Consider the following 17,432-nt stretch of genomic DNA (forward strand, 5'->3'; position numbering starts at 1 on the left):
AAAAGCCCTCTAGAAAAAAGCATTTTAGTAGAATAAAATATGATGGTAGAAACTCAGCATGAGCTGTCACAATAAATCTTTAAAATACCTCAACCCTTTAGTTAAAATATTTTCAGGTTTCATTGAAAATAACAGACATCAAAAGATAGTTCAAGGATACTCAAAAATGAACTAAAGATAAAAAAGGACTGGACCCATATTATTATTCATAATAACTAAGACAACAGAGCAATCTAAGTGTCCATCAGTGGATGCATAAAGCAAATACGGTGTACACATGCAAGGGGTGTTAAAATGCCAAGAGAAAGAAGGAACCCTTCCCTTTGCAGCTGTTGATGAACGCAGAGGGCATTAAGCTAAGTGAAATAGTTCAGAGAACTTATATGATTAATTTAACACAGTCAAATTCACAGAAGCAGAGAATGGAATGGTAATTGCCAGGGTTTAGGGGAAAGGGAAAATAAAGACACACTAGTGAAAGTGTACAAAGTTTAGGTTACACAAAAGGAGTAAGTCCTGGGTAGATACTATGCAGCATAAGTACCTAGTTAATTTTGTGTTCTTATCACAAAACTAGCAATAATAAAGAGGATTAGTATAGGTTTCACAGGACAGGACAGCGAGGGGAGCAGAACAGGCAGATGATCGAAGTACACTGCTGAGGGGAGCCGCAGGCGGGTCAGGAGAGGTCTGCCACACCATGTGGGTCAGCTCCCTGGCTGGGGATCGAACTTGTGCTGCAGTGGCTTCTAGAGATTCATCATGTGGCATTTTAACCTGTTGTGCCACCAGGGAAAGCTCCTGGCTGCTAATCTTAATGGATAACTTTTTTTTTCTTTTTCCCTAACATAACTTTTTTTAATTGGATAAGTTTGTATACATTAAATCACTTAGTTCTTACTCTTTTCAATTGTTTGTCTTTTGTCAGTTTACTTATATATCTGAGCATATATTTCTTTACATTTATTGTCTTTGAAGTTGAATTTCTTAGATATGTAGATTTTATTGATATGTAGATTTATGTATTTTATCAAATTTGGGACTATTATTTCTTCATATATTTTTTCTGACCCTTTTGATCTCTTTTTTGCCCCTCATAATATGTGTATTTGATAAATTTGATGGTCGTCCCCAGTTTCTTTAGGCTCTGTTAATTTTTCTTCATTCTTCTTCCCATCTCAAACTGGATTATTTCAACATCCTCTCTTCAAGCTCACTGATTCTAATCTGCTTACTTCAGTGAAGCTACTGAAGTCCTCACATGAAATTTTTTTCCAGTTTTGTACTTTCTGATCCAGAATTTCTATTTAGTTCTTTTTTATATTTTATATATCTTTTTATTTATAGTCTCATCATTATTTTCTTGGTTTCCTTGTGTTTACTGTTTGTGGTTCCCTTTTGTTCTTTGATAATATTTAAGAAAAATAATTTTTGTTTATTAAGTCCAATGTGTGGGCTTCCTCAGGGGTATTCCTATATTTTCTCCTGTGGATAGGCTATATTTCCTGTATCTTTGTATGCCTTGTAAATTTTTGCTAGTCATTGAGCATTTTAAATATTAAAATATTGCCTTTGAAATTATATCTATCGCCTCCTTCTTCTCCCCTTCCGGGGATTACTGTTGTTGAGTTTTTTAGAGCTACCATTATCTGTTTCTTTAGTGATTTATCCAGATATTTTTGAAAAGACAAGTACTTGTGGTCAGTCATAGTGGACAAGATGCGTTCCATTATGTCCATAATGTGTTTCATTATGTCAGTAACCAACTAAAGACGTGACAAATTAAACACCAAAATTTAGCTGCCCTTTTCTTCATTATCTAGTCTCTTGATTGCTGTAAATTCTATATTAGATTCCAGACTTTGAATAGCAAATCTGTCAATCTTTGGCAATTTGTATTTGTTTCTTGGGAGGGATCCTACTCCACCATTTTCCATGCCCCTTCTACCTTCACTTTTGATATGTGGTTTCTTTGATATTAATTTCAATAGTACCTAAGTATAGTAATATATAGTACATGCATAGCATTATTAATAACATACTAAGTATAGTATTTTTATTTACTATTTTCATTTTCTGGGCTTGGAGATAACCAGAAGAAGTCGATAATATCCAAAGCAATAGCTTCTTCTTTTTTTTTTTTAAGATGTATACAGCACTGGGGTACAGACCAGAGGTGCAGGGATGGTAATAAGATTCACCAGAGACAGAGTGGGGAGCAGAACAGGCAGGTGGATGAAGTACACTGCTGAGGGGAGCAGCAGGCAGGTCAGGAGAGGTCTGCCATGCCATGTGGGACACCCTCCTGGCCAAGGATCAAACTCTTGAAGTGACTGCGTCTAGCTTCATAGGTCTGTCCTTTAACCCGTTGCACCACCAGGGAGTGCCTGCAACATCATCTTTTTTGATCCTTGCTAATTTCTATTTAAACCACCTACTAAAACAATGTTTCAGCAAAACTTATTATGATACTAATAGTTTCACTGGTTAAAAAGTGCTTTCGGCCCTCCCTGGTGGCGCAGCGGGTTAAAGCACAGCACTAAGAAGCTTAAGCCACTTCCGCATGAGTTCGATTCCCGCCTGCCCCGGAGGTGACCACATGGCGTGTCAGACCTCTCCTGGCCCGCCCACTGCTCCCCTCAGTAGTGTACTTCGTCGATCTGCCTGTTCTGCTCCCCGCTCTGTCTCTGGTGAATCCTCTCACCCTCCACATCTCTGGCCTGTACCCCAGTTCTGTATGAATAAATAAATAAAATATTTTTTTTTAAAAAAAGTGCTTTCTTTTCATTATGTAAGATAAACTGGTAACACTGGATCTCACTGTATTATTATTTTAGCCACCAATAATGCTAATTTTAAAAATCATTGATATTTAATTTTTTTCTATTTATTTTCTCTGTTCTTATTTCAGGGTTTACAATATCCCACAAACATGAGTAAAAGACCTTATTCTATGCCTCGTTTTGTAGGTAAGTTATATATACATTGTTATAATTTTTGAATATTCATCTAAATTGAGAATTTGAACTCATAAAATAGCTATTATACAAAATTTTCCTTCAAAATGTAATTATACTCTATTGTTTTGAGATTATTGTCATGAGAAATCTATAGTATTAGTGGAAAGCTGAACAATAGAAAATATAGGTGACCTTAATATTCTAGATAATATGTACTTTGCGTGTATTGTAATATTGAATTAATAAACCAGTTTTTATCATGTTAGAAAAAAATAACCATTTTAAATGACATTCAAGAATTATAAGTCAACTTAGGGTATTGAGATACTTGAGTATTCATAATATGATTCCTACAAACCTTAATGCTAATATCCTTTGGATTCTTTTAACCATAGAAGAACTTTTGGAGTAAATTTGGTGGAATGTCCAGCAAGATCCTTAATATAATACTTCCAAATATTTTTGAAAGGGGAAGAACTCTGTCAAATATTAGAAAATAAAAATCAAGGAATTAACTGCTTCTTGCCTTGCTCTGTCACTATCTTTGTAAGCTTATGCTATCGCTTATTTCTCAAAGTCTCAATTTGCCCATTTTAAGAACAACGTATCACACGATGTGGATTCCCATACCTTGATCAGTCTACTGTTGGTGGTAATTTAGTTTGTTTAATACACATTTTATATATTCTTTTGGTTTACTATGTAAGAATCCTCTCTAGGTTCACCAGTTTTCTTGAGGAATTTCATAACTACTCATGAAACAGATTCAGAATGTCAAATGTATCCATAGCTTAAAGAGTTAGTTATGCATAACAAGTGTGTGGTGGAAGATTGGCCAGTGGGTGCTAGAGCACAGGTTGAAAGGAGACACAAAGGAGGATAAGTAAAAGCCTTTTAACCATCTAGTCAAGCATAGATGTTTATGCAGATGTAATCCTGAGGAGCCACAAAAACATTCAAAAGCAATTAGAGTGCAATGACAAGATTTTTGCTATTTTAGTTTTAATTTTATTTTGAAATCATCATTATGAGTCAGAAAAGTAGAAGTACTCATACATTCATTTAGTAAATGTACAGAGCATGATGAGATTTAATTTTAACTATTTAATGTATGTACATTAACAGTACCATTGAAATTAGTAATTGGATAAAATTTATTTTACCATAGTCATAGTAATTTACAGACCCAAGGGTACATACAGTGTTTCAGGGGCCAGTGGAGAGGAAGAATTATTGATGGTAACAAAAACAACAAAATTTGCACTCATTTTGTGCTTTAGCCCTTTATAGCACATGTAATACTCCTGACTCCTGTGAGGGAGAAGCCTAATCTTTTCACAGATGATGAAACTGAGACAGAGAGAAGCAAAGTAACTTTCCAGAGTTAGAGAGTTGGTGATTTGTGGTGACTATCTGAGTCCAAGAAGCTTGGTTTCAGAGCTTGTGCTCTTAACCACTAAGCTACTCAAGCATCAGTTTGATACAAGTCTACAGGTCATGCGTATTAAATGCCGTAAGTTCTAGCTTACTTATTGTTATTCTTTCTTTAATTTTCAGAAGAGGTAATGCAAAGTAAGAGCAATGCACATAAAAATGCAAATGTAAAGGGGAAAAGTGTAAGTATCTTGCTAGATCCTTTATAAACCACAGTTAACATTTTAAATTGTTTTGAATAAATTAATATTTACTGATAGTCATCAGGAAACCATTTTATTATGAATTTATAAGCTTATAAATCAGTTATCTTTTCAGTCATATCTACAACTTTATAAATAATTATTAAATAGCCTTAACTTTAAAAGCCTCTACTGGACCCTCCCTGGTGGTATAGCGGGTTAAGCACAGCACTAAGAAGCTAAAGCCACTTCAGCATGAGTTCCATCCCCGCCTGCCCCAGAGGTGACCACATGGCATGGCAGACCTCTCCTGACCCGCCCGCTGCTCCCCTCAGCAGTGTGCTTCGTCGATCTGCCTGTTCTGCTCCCCACTCTGTTTCTGGTGAAGCTTCTCGCAGCCCCTGAGCCTCTGGCCTGTACTCCAGTTCTGTATGCACAAATAAATCTTTAAAAAAAAAAAAAGGCCTATACTATTTAACTCTTTACTTATACTTATTGATCAATAAGTCAATTAATAAAGCACCAAGCTACTTGTCCCACTGTCACTAAAAAGATCATCAGCTGGGTCAAGGGTATAGCTAATTGTTTATGCCACTGATGTACAACAAGACAGTATGAGTTGTTGCCTCACTTTTGCTAGGGTGATATCCAGAGACTAGTGGAAAAGCTGAATATACACACTATATTACTATATTGGCTGGCTCCCATGCTGCTCCTCAAGAGGATGGCTGCCTGCTTTAAAAAAAAAAAAAAAAGATTTTAAGGGATTTAAGGGATCCAGAGTCCTCTCATGATATAAGATCCAAAGTGATGATGCTATGGTTGAAATCCACCTGGTAGATTAAGAGTCAGAAAATGACAGTCTCAATGAAAGAAAAAACTGATCCGCAGATATTTGAAGCAGATAATGAAATAATCAGACAAGAATTTTAAGCAATCATCATAAAAATGCTTCATCAAGTATCATAAAATCCCCTCATGCAAATGAAAATATAAAATAATCAGAGAGGTTATAAAAAAAGATGAAATGGAAATGGGAGACTTTTTAAGACAACAACCAACATAAAAATCTCAATGATAGGATTCATTAGAGAGAGGAAATGACAGAGGATAGGAGGAGTGAACTTGAGGCAGCATCAATTTACGCAAAATGATTAACAAAAAGAAAACTGAAAAAAAATATGAACAGTTTCAGAGATATGTGAAATGATAACAAAAAATGTTCATATTCATGTCATTAGAGTCCCAGGAGGAGTGGAGAAATGAGAAAGACTAGAAGAGAAGGAGAGAGAGGAGAAAAAGGAGCAGGAGGAAGAGGAGAAAGAAAACACTCTTAGACAAAAAGAAAACACTCTTAGACAAAGGAAAATCAGAGAATTTGCTAGTAAACATACACTGAAGGAATGGCTAAAGGGATGCCTCTGAAAGAAAGAGATAACAGAAGTTGTGGGACTTCAGAAAGAAAAGAATATCAGCCTGGGAAAAGTATCCCTTTATTGAATGAGTACCCTATTTTAATGCATTCTTAAAGAATATGTAATGGTTGACAGAAATTAGAACCCCACCTGCTATGATATATAAGTAGAAGAAATAGTAACAATTTTTTCAATAGGGAAGATGAAGGGGTTTAAATGGAAGGAAGATTTCTATACTTTACACGAAGTAGTAAACTATCGATACCAGTAGAGTATAATCTATTTAAATATACATAATATCTAACACAACCACTGTAAAACACTTATAAATAGCAATAACCTCAAAAATTGTAAATAAATCAATGTTGAAACTTTAAAAAAGTTCCTATTACCCACAGGTATTAAGATTTTTGATAAGATTCAAAATCCATTGATGATTAGAAAGAAAAATCTCAGAAAATGCAGATAAATGAAACATACCTCAAATTAATGTTATTTATTTATTCTTAAGTATTTTATTGTATCATTTTTTAAAAAAGGTAATGTTGGTTTACAACACTGTACATGATTTAAAGTTATAAGTTTTCACCTCTTCAGATGTGAGAACTCTAAAATAGTTTAATTTTTTAAAAAATAAAGGAAAACTAATCTTAATATTCTTCTTACCAGGGATAGTTAAAACTGCATATGAGATAAAACTAAATTAAGTTAAATTAAACAAGGCCACTTACCTGGCAACCTAAAAAAGCAGAGGTTATATACAATCAACAGACTAAGAAAATTCAAAGAATCCATCACCTAGGGCAACAGGCTTGTAAACTGAAGGCCTTATAGGGTTCTAGAACAAATTCCTGAAAGTCTAAGATAATTGCTTCACAAACAAGTTGCAAAATCTTCTGAATTCTATGATAAAATAAGCTTTGAAGTTGTTTGAAGTTAAAAGAAGAGTTTTTTGTTTATTTTATGAACCAAGGTAGTTAGTGTGTTAAAGAAATGCAGTATTTTGAGACAAACTTCTGGAGTGCTAATCTGAATTGCAAAGGACTGACATCTTTTCCAACTTATAACTGATTCAGGTGACAGTCTTTCAATAGTTGACACTTTCAGAGTCTCTGCCTAAGTTAAGATGTTCAAGATATATCTTGAGTTTCTATTTAATCCCTCACAATGACAGGACACTAAATCATTTCCCCAAACGTCAGGGTGGAAAGAAGGGTGGAGACAAATGAGGGATTTAATTTACCCTATCAGTGAAAGGCAGTGTTTGGGGATAGTAAGATGACTAGTTTTGAGAACTAGTGAAAGCAAAAAATGCCTGGTAATTACCAGGGATAGGAGGTTTGGAGAAGGGGAAATTGGTATTTAGTGAGTATACAGTTTTTCTTGTGCAAAATAAAAAAGTTGTAGAGATCTGTTGTACAGTGATATAAACATACCTAACACTTTTGACCTTTGTACTTAAAAGTGGTCAATTGTTTTTATTTTTAAAAATTTTTAATTTATTTTTTAAACATCTTCATCTTTTCATACTGTAGCGTTTCTCAGTTCAGGTGTAGTCACCAGTTTCCCCACCTCCATGTTAGGTGTTTTTATTTTTTATTAAGCATTCTGTTTAGTGCATTAGTATGCATTTTTAGTCACAGTACAAATGAAGTGAAAAAAAATGAGGAAAAGCATTCTCACTATTTTTAATTGCTCAGATTTCAGCACTTTCGTTTACCTTAATTTTTTTAGGTAAATGATAATATTGACTTAATTAACTGAATATATTTGCTACATTAAATAAACTTAAGTATGATTTCACACATCCTTTATACGAATTTGAAATTTCCTACCATTAACACCCTACTATGTTTTATTTTCCTATAGTTCTCCCAGCTTACATGAAACTTTTTATTCTTTTGACTAAAATAATAAATTAATTTGGCTAGCTCAGATACATTTCTTGGCTACATAGATCATTTCTTCCCACTAATTTGAAGTATAACCGTTATCATTTGCTAAAATTCCTTATTTACATGTCTTATTTCAATTTTCTGTATTATCCCAGTAGATGATTTTGTTCTCTCTACTATATTGTTATACTACTTTAATTACTATGCTTTAAACCTTTTTTAGTATCAGTGGGGTTTTGCTTATCCACTTTTTCATCATTTTCTTGGTACTTGTTATGCATTATTTTTTACCTATGAAGTATTAGAATTATTTTGGCAAGTTCTATAAACTCTGAGGTTTTGATTGGAATAATAGTGAATCTGCTAATTGATTTGGCATGGTGTGATATATTTTTTGAGAATCACTGCAAGTGCAACCTCCATATCATATCGAAAGCATTTCACAAGCTTTCAAAGTCAATATCCTAAAATCTCAATTCCTCTCTACTTTTATTTCTGCTTGAGTTTCCTATATATTGTCTTGGGAAATATACTTGCTTTACATGCTGTATAAAATTAATAAATTAATAACTTTCTTTATAAGGTGGCCTTTTTACCACAAGAATACTATCCACCATATTTCAGATCAAAATATACAGAATTCAGACCAAGATATCAGGTGAGTCCTTAGTTACCCTATGCCAATATCACCTATTCTTATACTTAAATACTAGGTTTCTCTAATACATTATTCAATTACAAAGTCTAATATATAATTCAATGATTCCAAAACCAGACTACTTATTAGAAACACATTAGACTGTGTATTTAAAAATACATATTTTGAAGTCCCACTTCTGACCTAAAGAATCTCAATCTGGAAATGCATTCTTGACATCTTAATTTCTCAAAAAGTTCCAGGAAATTACTACATTATCACTTGGCATTTGAAAAGCAGTTATAGTAAATTGTATTCATTAAAACAGAGTTTGAATTAGTAAATTTAAATTGTATTCATTAAAACAGAGTTTGAATTAGTAAATTTAAATAAATGTAAATAAACACAGGTGATTATTTCAGATTTTGCTTTTTTTTTTCAATTGGATAATGTGAAAGTTGTATGAACAAAGAGTTTGAATAAAAGACTTCATTTTGAAGGCTATTTCAGTAAGTGAATATCCTAATCCCAGGAGCTATAAAACTGCCTCTGGATATTATGCTAACATTTTACTATAATCTAGAATTTTCTGAGGCCTATCTAATCTTCATCAAAAGGCAAGATTCTGCTGTGACATGGCTAAACTGGGTGGAATACACAAATCATTGTAACATTCACACTTTAAGGCAGTTGATATATGACCTCCAAATCAGTCTTTAAATATCTTCATGATACTTTTAGTGGAATAACTACTACTACTTACTTTGCATTTTTAGAAAATTTTCTCTGTTGCTCCTAATGGTAGCATCCTGATAGCATCCTGATGCTATTGTCTAAGCAAATGCAGCTAACATTGGAAATTGGGTTCTGAAAAATACTAACTTTGAGTGCCTTTTAAATGTTATTTTTTATTCCAGGTACAAAAAATCCAGTCATGAATACAAAATAGTATCAGAATGAATAATTTTAAAACTGTACATCACTTTTTTTACTTCAATTTCAAATATTTTATAGTAATTAAAATTGACTTTCTCTTTATAGAAGGTAGGAGGGTGAACAAATTGGCAAATTGCTCAGTGAATGTCCATTAGAAAGTTTATTGTAAATTCAAAATAAATGCTATAAAATGCCTTACTTTTTTTTTTTAATATTACAGAAATTCAACACAAAGGACGGGTTTGATCCTCTTCTAAGGAATATTAACAATAAAATGTCAGCCAGAAAAAGGAAAGACCAAGATATATTCAAATGTAGAGAGAGTTTAAGTGCAGAGGTTATAGAACATGAAGACCAAGATCCTCCTTATAGAACACCTTCAAAAACTGCAAGACCAACTAATTTAGTCCTTATCCGGACCCCTGATTCCATTACAATAAAGGCTTTAGACAATAAAGGTAGTCCTTATGTGACCTCAGAAAAGTCTCTGGGCTCTGAGAGTAAGTTAGCTGGGCATCCTGATACCACCCCAGTAAAGACAGTAGACCTTATGAGTAAGTTATCTGGTGGCCCTGACATTGCCCCAGTAAAGACTCCGGACAGTAAGAGTAAGTTAGATGGTGGTCCTGGTATCATTCCAATAAAGACTCTGGACACTAAGAGTAAATTAGACGAGGGTCCCGAAAGCACCACAGAAAAGACTATAGACATTGAGAATAAGTTAAAGGAAAGAACACCAGATATATATTCACCGAACTTTGAAGGAGACTCATCAGTGATTGGAAAAGCAAATTCATATTGCCTTGCAAATTCATTAATTCTTCCTGCCAGCATAGAAACTTTAAAAAGTTTCAAGACAATTTTTGATAAAAATCTGGAAAACCTTGTGGATAAAATCTTATCTAAAGGAGAAGTTCATATGGATGGCAGTGAAGCAAGAGATGAAAGACCTACTTCTCCGCTTCTCTATGTTTCTAGTGAACCAACAAGTAGTTTGCAAGCCCAACTACTTGAAAACAGTCAAGATTTAAAGAGTTGGGTTTTAGAGAGTGATACTTCCAAGTCTCTCTTAAGTCACATAATTAAAGATGTAGCTACAGAATCACTTGCAGAAAGTGAGGCAGGAATTTCCCCAGAGGTAGAACGGGAACTTACTACTGGAAAACACTTTAAGACTGGTGAGGTTGATTTTCCAGTTAAAAAAAAGAGTAGTTTCAAAAAGAAACATTTACAAAGCGAAGAATCTGTCTCCAAACCAGTTTTAAATGGCTTTGCAAGTGATTACAATATAAAGCAAATATTCACTGCACCATACTTCTCAAAAATAAGCATGAAAGAATTGAGTGAGACACAGAGGAACTTGCAGAATCAATTACCGACAAGTTGGGAGAGTTTACCTTCATCTATTCTACTTCACTATAAAGAAAAAGAAGAAACAGAATTGCCACAGGCCAAATCTGTTATAAGCCAGCTATTACAGTCATTTCCTATAGATACTCTTATAGAGTCTGGGGTAATCAAAGTGGTAGAACTAGATAAAGAACACCAGAAGAACATTTTGCCAGATATCGAGATAGCCTTTGCTGACAATAATTTAAAGCGTTCCACAGAAGATTATTCAAAATCTTTTCAAGAACAGGAAATACCCATCATGTACAAAGAAGCCATTCCATTTAATAGTGTAGAGTTTATAAGCAAAGGTCAAACCATGTCTCCAAAAGATTCTACATATCAGTCAACACCCAACAAAAAAGCTGATTTGCCAAGTAATGGTCAGAGGCTTGACAGAAAAGAAAATGACCTAAGCTCTACTTTAGAAAATTTAAGTAACTTGTTAATGGGTAACCTTCATGAGTCAGATATAATAACTTTAAACTCCCTTTTAAAAAACATACTTAATGCTTTTTTCAAATATAATCAGGCTGAAAGAAGAGCCCCAGAAAAAGAATTAGAAAAACTAATTAACCATTCTTTTCTAAATAATATAGAACACCTTGAAGCAGCAAGAAAACAATTTGATAAAACAGATGATGCAGACAGAAAACCTATTTTGAATCCAAAGCTGTCTGCATTTCTAGAAGAACTCTCAGAATCAGAAATAAAACATTTTAAATCTGAATTAAGTAAACATATCCAGCATTACCTTGTAGAAAGACTTTCAGAATCAGGACATATCACCAAAGAGGACTTACCAAAAATCTATCAAAATCTGTATTTGATGAATAAGAAAACAGAACTGGAAGGGCAAAATATTTTTCTGGAGAAGTATTCAAAAACTGTAAAAGAAATTATGTCTTTTGTAAATAATTTCAATCATCATTTTATAGATAAACATTTGGAAATAAAGCTAAGATCTTTTTTAACTGAAATTCTCCAAAACTACTTCCTAAAAAACCTTTCAGACAGCAATTTATTTAAAGAGACAGAACCTGACACTGTACGCTCAAACATGTCATCCCTAAGAACTAAAAGTGTCCCAATATCTTTTCATGAGTTAGAACAAGACATATCAAGGGGAAGTTTTGGCAGAAGACTGGACATAAATATGAAATATCCCTTAAATAAGTCTCTACAAAACTGTCTCATAGCTTTATCAAGAAATGAACTATTAAATATAAAAGCTAATTTAAGGACACTCCTCCAGGGCATTTTTATAGGAAAACTTGCACAATCAGGACTAATCACAGAAAGCCAACTAGAGAAGATCAACCGCCAGATAAATTCGATGAATTCTGGTTCTAAACCAATAAAAAGCATAAAGGCAGGTTTCTCTTTTGGAGATGAACATCAGTTTATGGAAGAACATTCAAAGAAGCAAAATAAATTTTCAGGAATTGTTCAGGAACCCAAGGATTCTGAGGATAGATTTTCAGAAACAGATAGAAAGGAAGAAAAGGGATATTTTCCTTTGCACGATATTAAAGAAAATTTATCAGTTATTAAGGAACAGAAAAGATATCATCCAACAGAAGGAGCTAAAACACTAAATATAGTTAAAGTACAACCTGTTCCCAACAAAAATATCCAGATGGTTCCATTAAATAAATCACCAGAAAGTCTTACTGATACAATGCTTAGGAAACAAAGGGAAGAAATTGGTTTCTTGCCACTTCCAAGAGCAGAAAATACTGTTTTAAAAACAGAGATTCAAAACCCACAGAATTGGAGTGGTAATTCACAAATTACTGACCCAAATACCTGCTTTGAAAGAACATTGAAAACGAAGTTCTTCGAGAAAAAGGAGCATAATAATAGCTATAAATTGATGTTACAGGAAAAACATGAAACATTGCTGTTGCCACACCCAAGAATCCCTAACTACAAAATGCTAAATAAAGAATATGTAGACAAACTCACTTTTCTTCCCAGACAGGGTAACTCTCTAACTCATTTCAATTCAGAGGCTGGAAGAGTAGAGGATCAGTATTGTCAGAGATTGAAAGGAAATAATAATAATAATAAAAAACAACATTTTGTAACATTTTCACAATACAAAAATGAAATACAAACTCTCTATACGAGCCCAAATGAAATTTGCAATGAAAAATATGCCACGGTCCCAGAATTACAGCCATTTAAGTACAAAGCTGTGGAGTCTGAGAAAAGCTCAAAATCATCCCTCTTCCCAGAAGTATTTAAGAGAGAAAATGTCAAGCCCAAGGTCCGCAAAGAAAGAGATCATGCCAGCAGACAAAAGAAGTCACTTAACAGGATGGCTAGGATCCTACCAGCCACGCTGTCCTCCCCAAGAAGTCTTCTAAGGAAATCTGTTCCAAAGACATTGCTGCACTGGACTGCAAGAAGAACTGTACATGTAATGTTTTTCTAAGTCCCTTACTTCTTAATTGGCAAATTTCTGTAAATAATCTACCTCAGGATACATATGTCTGTGTGCAAGTAAGTGTGTGTGCATGCGTGTGTGTGTCACACTCATTGATTCAACATATACAGGCCTTTCAACTTAGAAAAAAATTTTTTTTCTGGCATTCAGTTACCACCTGACTTGATTAAAAAATGCCATGACAAGACCAGGGAACTGTCAACACACTTAGCACCCTGTATAAAATAAATATAGGGCACCCTCGTGGAGCATTAGCAAAGGCTGCCCTTCCCCCAGACAGATAATCTAGGCTGTCAATCTGGAGCTAGGAAACCCAGCCCAGTCCATGGAAAACTGGCTGGATTGCAGCCCTCACTAACCCCCTGTCTCTTAAAGGCATGAGCCTTTAGACCCACTGACAACAGCTGTGTACAATGAAAACAGCTGGGATTGTCTTGTCAGGTAGATAGTCATTTTTTTCCAAGTCGCAGAATTAACTTTGTTTCAGTGAACAAATGTGAAGCTCCTCCTATGTGCCCATTATTCTGCTACCAGTAAGAATATGCAAAATTTATAATCTCTTGTAATATAAACTGTAAGGGTTTTAGCTTTCTAAATTCAACTTCTCTTTTCTTCTGACCACTGTCTCTCTGCTATAGCTTGTGCTGATAACCGTGAGGGTTCAAATCTATTTTTAATAACATAAAGCAACAAGAAAGGCAAATCCTGCTACTAGGCTTTATGCAAACTAATTCTTTTTATTATTATTTATTTTTACATATTTTTGTGCATTTTTTCATCTCAGCTGCAATCCCCTTGGGTTTGATCCCATTCCCCACTCCACCCCCACAAAATGTCTCTGGTATACAGCTGTTCATCATTATTGTTTTCTCACCTGTTCCGTTATATACCTGCTGTGAGAGAAACCATCCGGTATTTTTCCTTTTCTTTCTGGCTTATTTCACTAAGCATGATCTTTTCCAGCTCCATCCATGTTGCTGCAAAAGACATGTTTTTTTTTTTTTTTTGGTTGCTGAGTAATATTCCATTGTGTATATGTACCACATCTTTTTAATCCAGTCATCCATTTTTGGGCATTTGGACTGTTTCCATGTCTTTCCAATTGTGAATAAAGCAGCAATAAACATGGAGGTACAGGTATCTTTTTGAATCAGTGTTTTTGTGTCCTTTGTGTAGATACCTAGGAGTGGGATTGCTGGGTCATATGGAAGCTCCATGGTTAGCAGTTTGAGGACCCTCCAAACAGTTTTCCATAGTGGTTGTACTAGTTTGCATTCCCAAGCAGCACGAGAGTTCCTTTTTCTCCACATCCTCGCCAACATTTGTTGTTGTTAGTTGTTTGAAGATGTGCCATTCTCACTGGGATGAGGTGGTATCTCATTGTGGTCTTAATTTTATGCAAACTAATTCTAAAGCAAAGTTAACATCTAGGAATGGATGTAAGAGACTAATTTTAATTTTCTTGATAACTGCTCTTTACTGATTTAAACTAAATGGCATATTCACTAAACTGGCATATTCTGCATTTGTGAAAATTATGAAGTTTAAAATTGATAATTTAATGTGCATAATTCTACCTTTAAGTCAGAAAGATTACTTTAAATTTGTTTTCCACAGTAGAACGTATTACTAGTTTTAGTAAATGCTAAAGAAAATTACTAGCAAGTTAAACATTATCAGTATAGCCTCCACACTTTGGGTTTCTCTTTTCTATCTAAACTCAAAAATTTAATATTGAGTGAGTATGAGCATGCGTGTGGGGGATGCATGTACACATTATATAGAAAAGTAGAAATTGGTTTCATAATTTTTGCAAAACAAATTTTCTGAAGTTTCTTTAGACAAATGGAATCTTTGATAACAATTTTTTTCCAAGAGAAATAAGAAATTGTGTTTGTTACATGGTATGAGCTCCTACATGATTTCAGAACCTTTAGCTCAAAGCTGCAAGGGATATAGAGTTGTCTTTACTCCCCTCTGTTAAAAACCAATGATGCCTAATTTTTTTTCTCTCTAGTGAAGTTGACAACAGAGAATTCAATGGTAAGAGGGCATTTGTCAGATCATCAGAAAGACTTTCACATCTGATCCTCCAAAATTCAAAAATCTCGCAAAGGACTCAAAACAGAGGACAGAGAAATTGAAGTAGGAGCATTCAGAAAATAACCAGTGGTGTGAGTCTCCGTGTTCTTCCACTGGCACTCCAGTAATCAGTTGTATCAACTGTGAAGCAAAAATTGTATAATTTTTCACCACGATAGCAGGAGTTCCCTTACATGGGGGTTTAACTAATTGTTTCATGCATATAAGAAAGAAGAATGTTCCCTTATCCACTGCAAAATCCAGGCAAAAATGTAAAGTACATAGAATTTGTCTTCTGACTCTTTATAGTCCTTTTTTAAATTTTAATTTCTTTCTTATTGCCCTAATTCTTCCTGGTTCTGTCTTCCTCCCCTCAACATCCAGTTCCATTAATCCGCTACTTCCTTCTCTCCAAATCAAACAGACAATTCCTTTGGTGTAACCATCTCTGTGAAAGGGACAAGCTGCTCAGATTGCATAGAAAACTAATTTACACTAATATGAAAATAATTGCAGATTATTTTATTTGTATTATAAAATATAGCCAATGATGGTTGGGCCTCACTGAGATTGTACTAAAGACTACTGAATTGTACACTTTAAAATAGTTAAGATGGTAAGTTTTATATAAAAAAATTTTCTTATGGAAAATTTCACACTCAATTCAAATAAAACAAAAAAATATATATTATATAAAATTGGAAAAGAAAAAAACAACCCATAATTCCACCAGCACCCTAACACAAGCACAATTTCTCTTTTATTACTTTGGTTTGTATCTAGTATTGTCCTGGTTGTTTTATTTACTCTCCGAATATATACAATTTTTTCTTATTTTAATGTAAACATAAGAATTCATCATTTATATTTGGGGTAAAGGGAGAGAATTTTGGAGGAGAAAAATTGTAGAATAGGTTAATTGTCTTTGTTAACTGAATTTGACCCCTAATTTATTCTAGCTTCATATTGTCCTCTTTGAAATAACAGCTCTTCTGAAACAATACGATCTTCTTAAAGCTTGCTTTCTATGTTATTACTTAATGAGAAGCATTGGTTAAGTGTAGGCTCTGAATTTAGGAACTGTCTTTACAGCATTTATATTTTTGCTAACTGTTGATATTACAAACTTTAATCCTTGTAATTTTAACTTTTAATTTTAAGAAACTTAACTTACCAACCTGATCTTCTATTTTAATACTTAGGATTGTTCGGATAGATTTGAGGATCTACCCATGACCTCATTTCAGCATCTTGAAAACGCAAAATCAAGAGCAAGGCTTTTAGGAAAGAGCACAGATGATAGACATCATCAGTTAAAACATTTTGCAAGACCATATACTGCTCCAGAGGTTAACAAAAGACGAGAAAGCTACACTGGAAAATATACAAGTCTTCGAATGGTTTCAGCAGGTTTAGCTCATACAAATGATACAATCCCAAGTTATCAAATCCATAAACTGTAGCCAAAAAAAAATTTAAGATTATTGAAAGATGTTCAATCATTGTTGATATTATCTAAATGTTAAGTAACCAGAATGCTTGCGAGACCAACCACGGCAGTATCATTTCTCCAATTAACAAAATGGTTTGGGGATCTGCCCTTGTGTGTGATAAAAGTCAGCAGTTAAATTTCATCGTACTAGAACCATTTTGTTTTAATTAAAATGAAAAAGAAATACTGATGTAAATGTGGTTTTGTTTATGAATTTTAGGGAACAAACCCTACTCATACTCAGTTCCTATTCATTATTAAAGTTTTGTTTCCCAGTTTTCCACTTTTCCATCGTCATAAAACAATCTCAGTCCAATCACAGTTCTTTGACTTCCCAAGTCTTTGGTACTATTCAAATTTTTCCTGTCTCTATATTTCTTAAGGTCTCTTTTTACAGTTATGGCTAGCACTATAATTTTACCTTTTAGCTCTATATTTCTAGATTCAACAATACACATTTCTCTAGACATACAAAACTTCTAGTAATTTAGTATCATCTAACATTACAGCTTTTTTACACTCTAAAAATAATGGACAGATTGAGTACTAATTGATGGA

General features: G+C 33.9%; 1 protein-coding gene across 1 annotated transcript in view; it reads left to right on the forward strand.

Moving 5' to 3' along the window:
* Window positions 1–17,165, forward strand: part of ALS2CR11 (amyotrophic lateral sclerosis 2 (juvenile) chromosome region, candidate 11) — a 54,752-nt gene extending 37,587 nt beyond the window's left edge. The window contains exons 17-21 of the mRNA XM_012724765.1: window positions 4,518–4,576; window positions 8,470–8,544; window positions 9,680–9,920; window positions 10,005–13,273; window positions 16,585–17,165. Coding sequence (XP_012580219.1) covers window positions 4,518–4,576; window positions 8,470–8,544; window positions 9,680–9,920; window positions 10,005–13,273; window positions 16,585–16,845 — 3,905 coding nt within the window. The 3' untranslated portion in view covers window positions 16,846–17,165. The remainder of the gene's footprint in view (window positions 1–4,517; window positions 4,577–8,469; window positions 8,545–9,679; window positions 9,921–10,004; window positions 13,274–16,584) is intronic.
* The last annotated feature ends 267 nt before the right edge of the window (window positions 17,166–17,432 follow it).

Source organism: Condylura cristata, unplaced genomic scaffold (assembly GCF_000260355.1).
Source record: "Condylura cristata isolate star-nosed mole 26May11 unplaced genomic scaffold, ConCri1.0 scaffold00002, whole genome shotgun sequence".
NCBI lineage: Eukaryota > Metazoa > Chordata > Mammalia > Eulipotyphla > Talpidae > Condylura > Condylura cristata.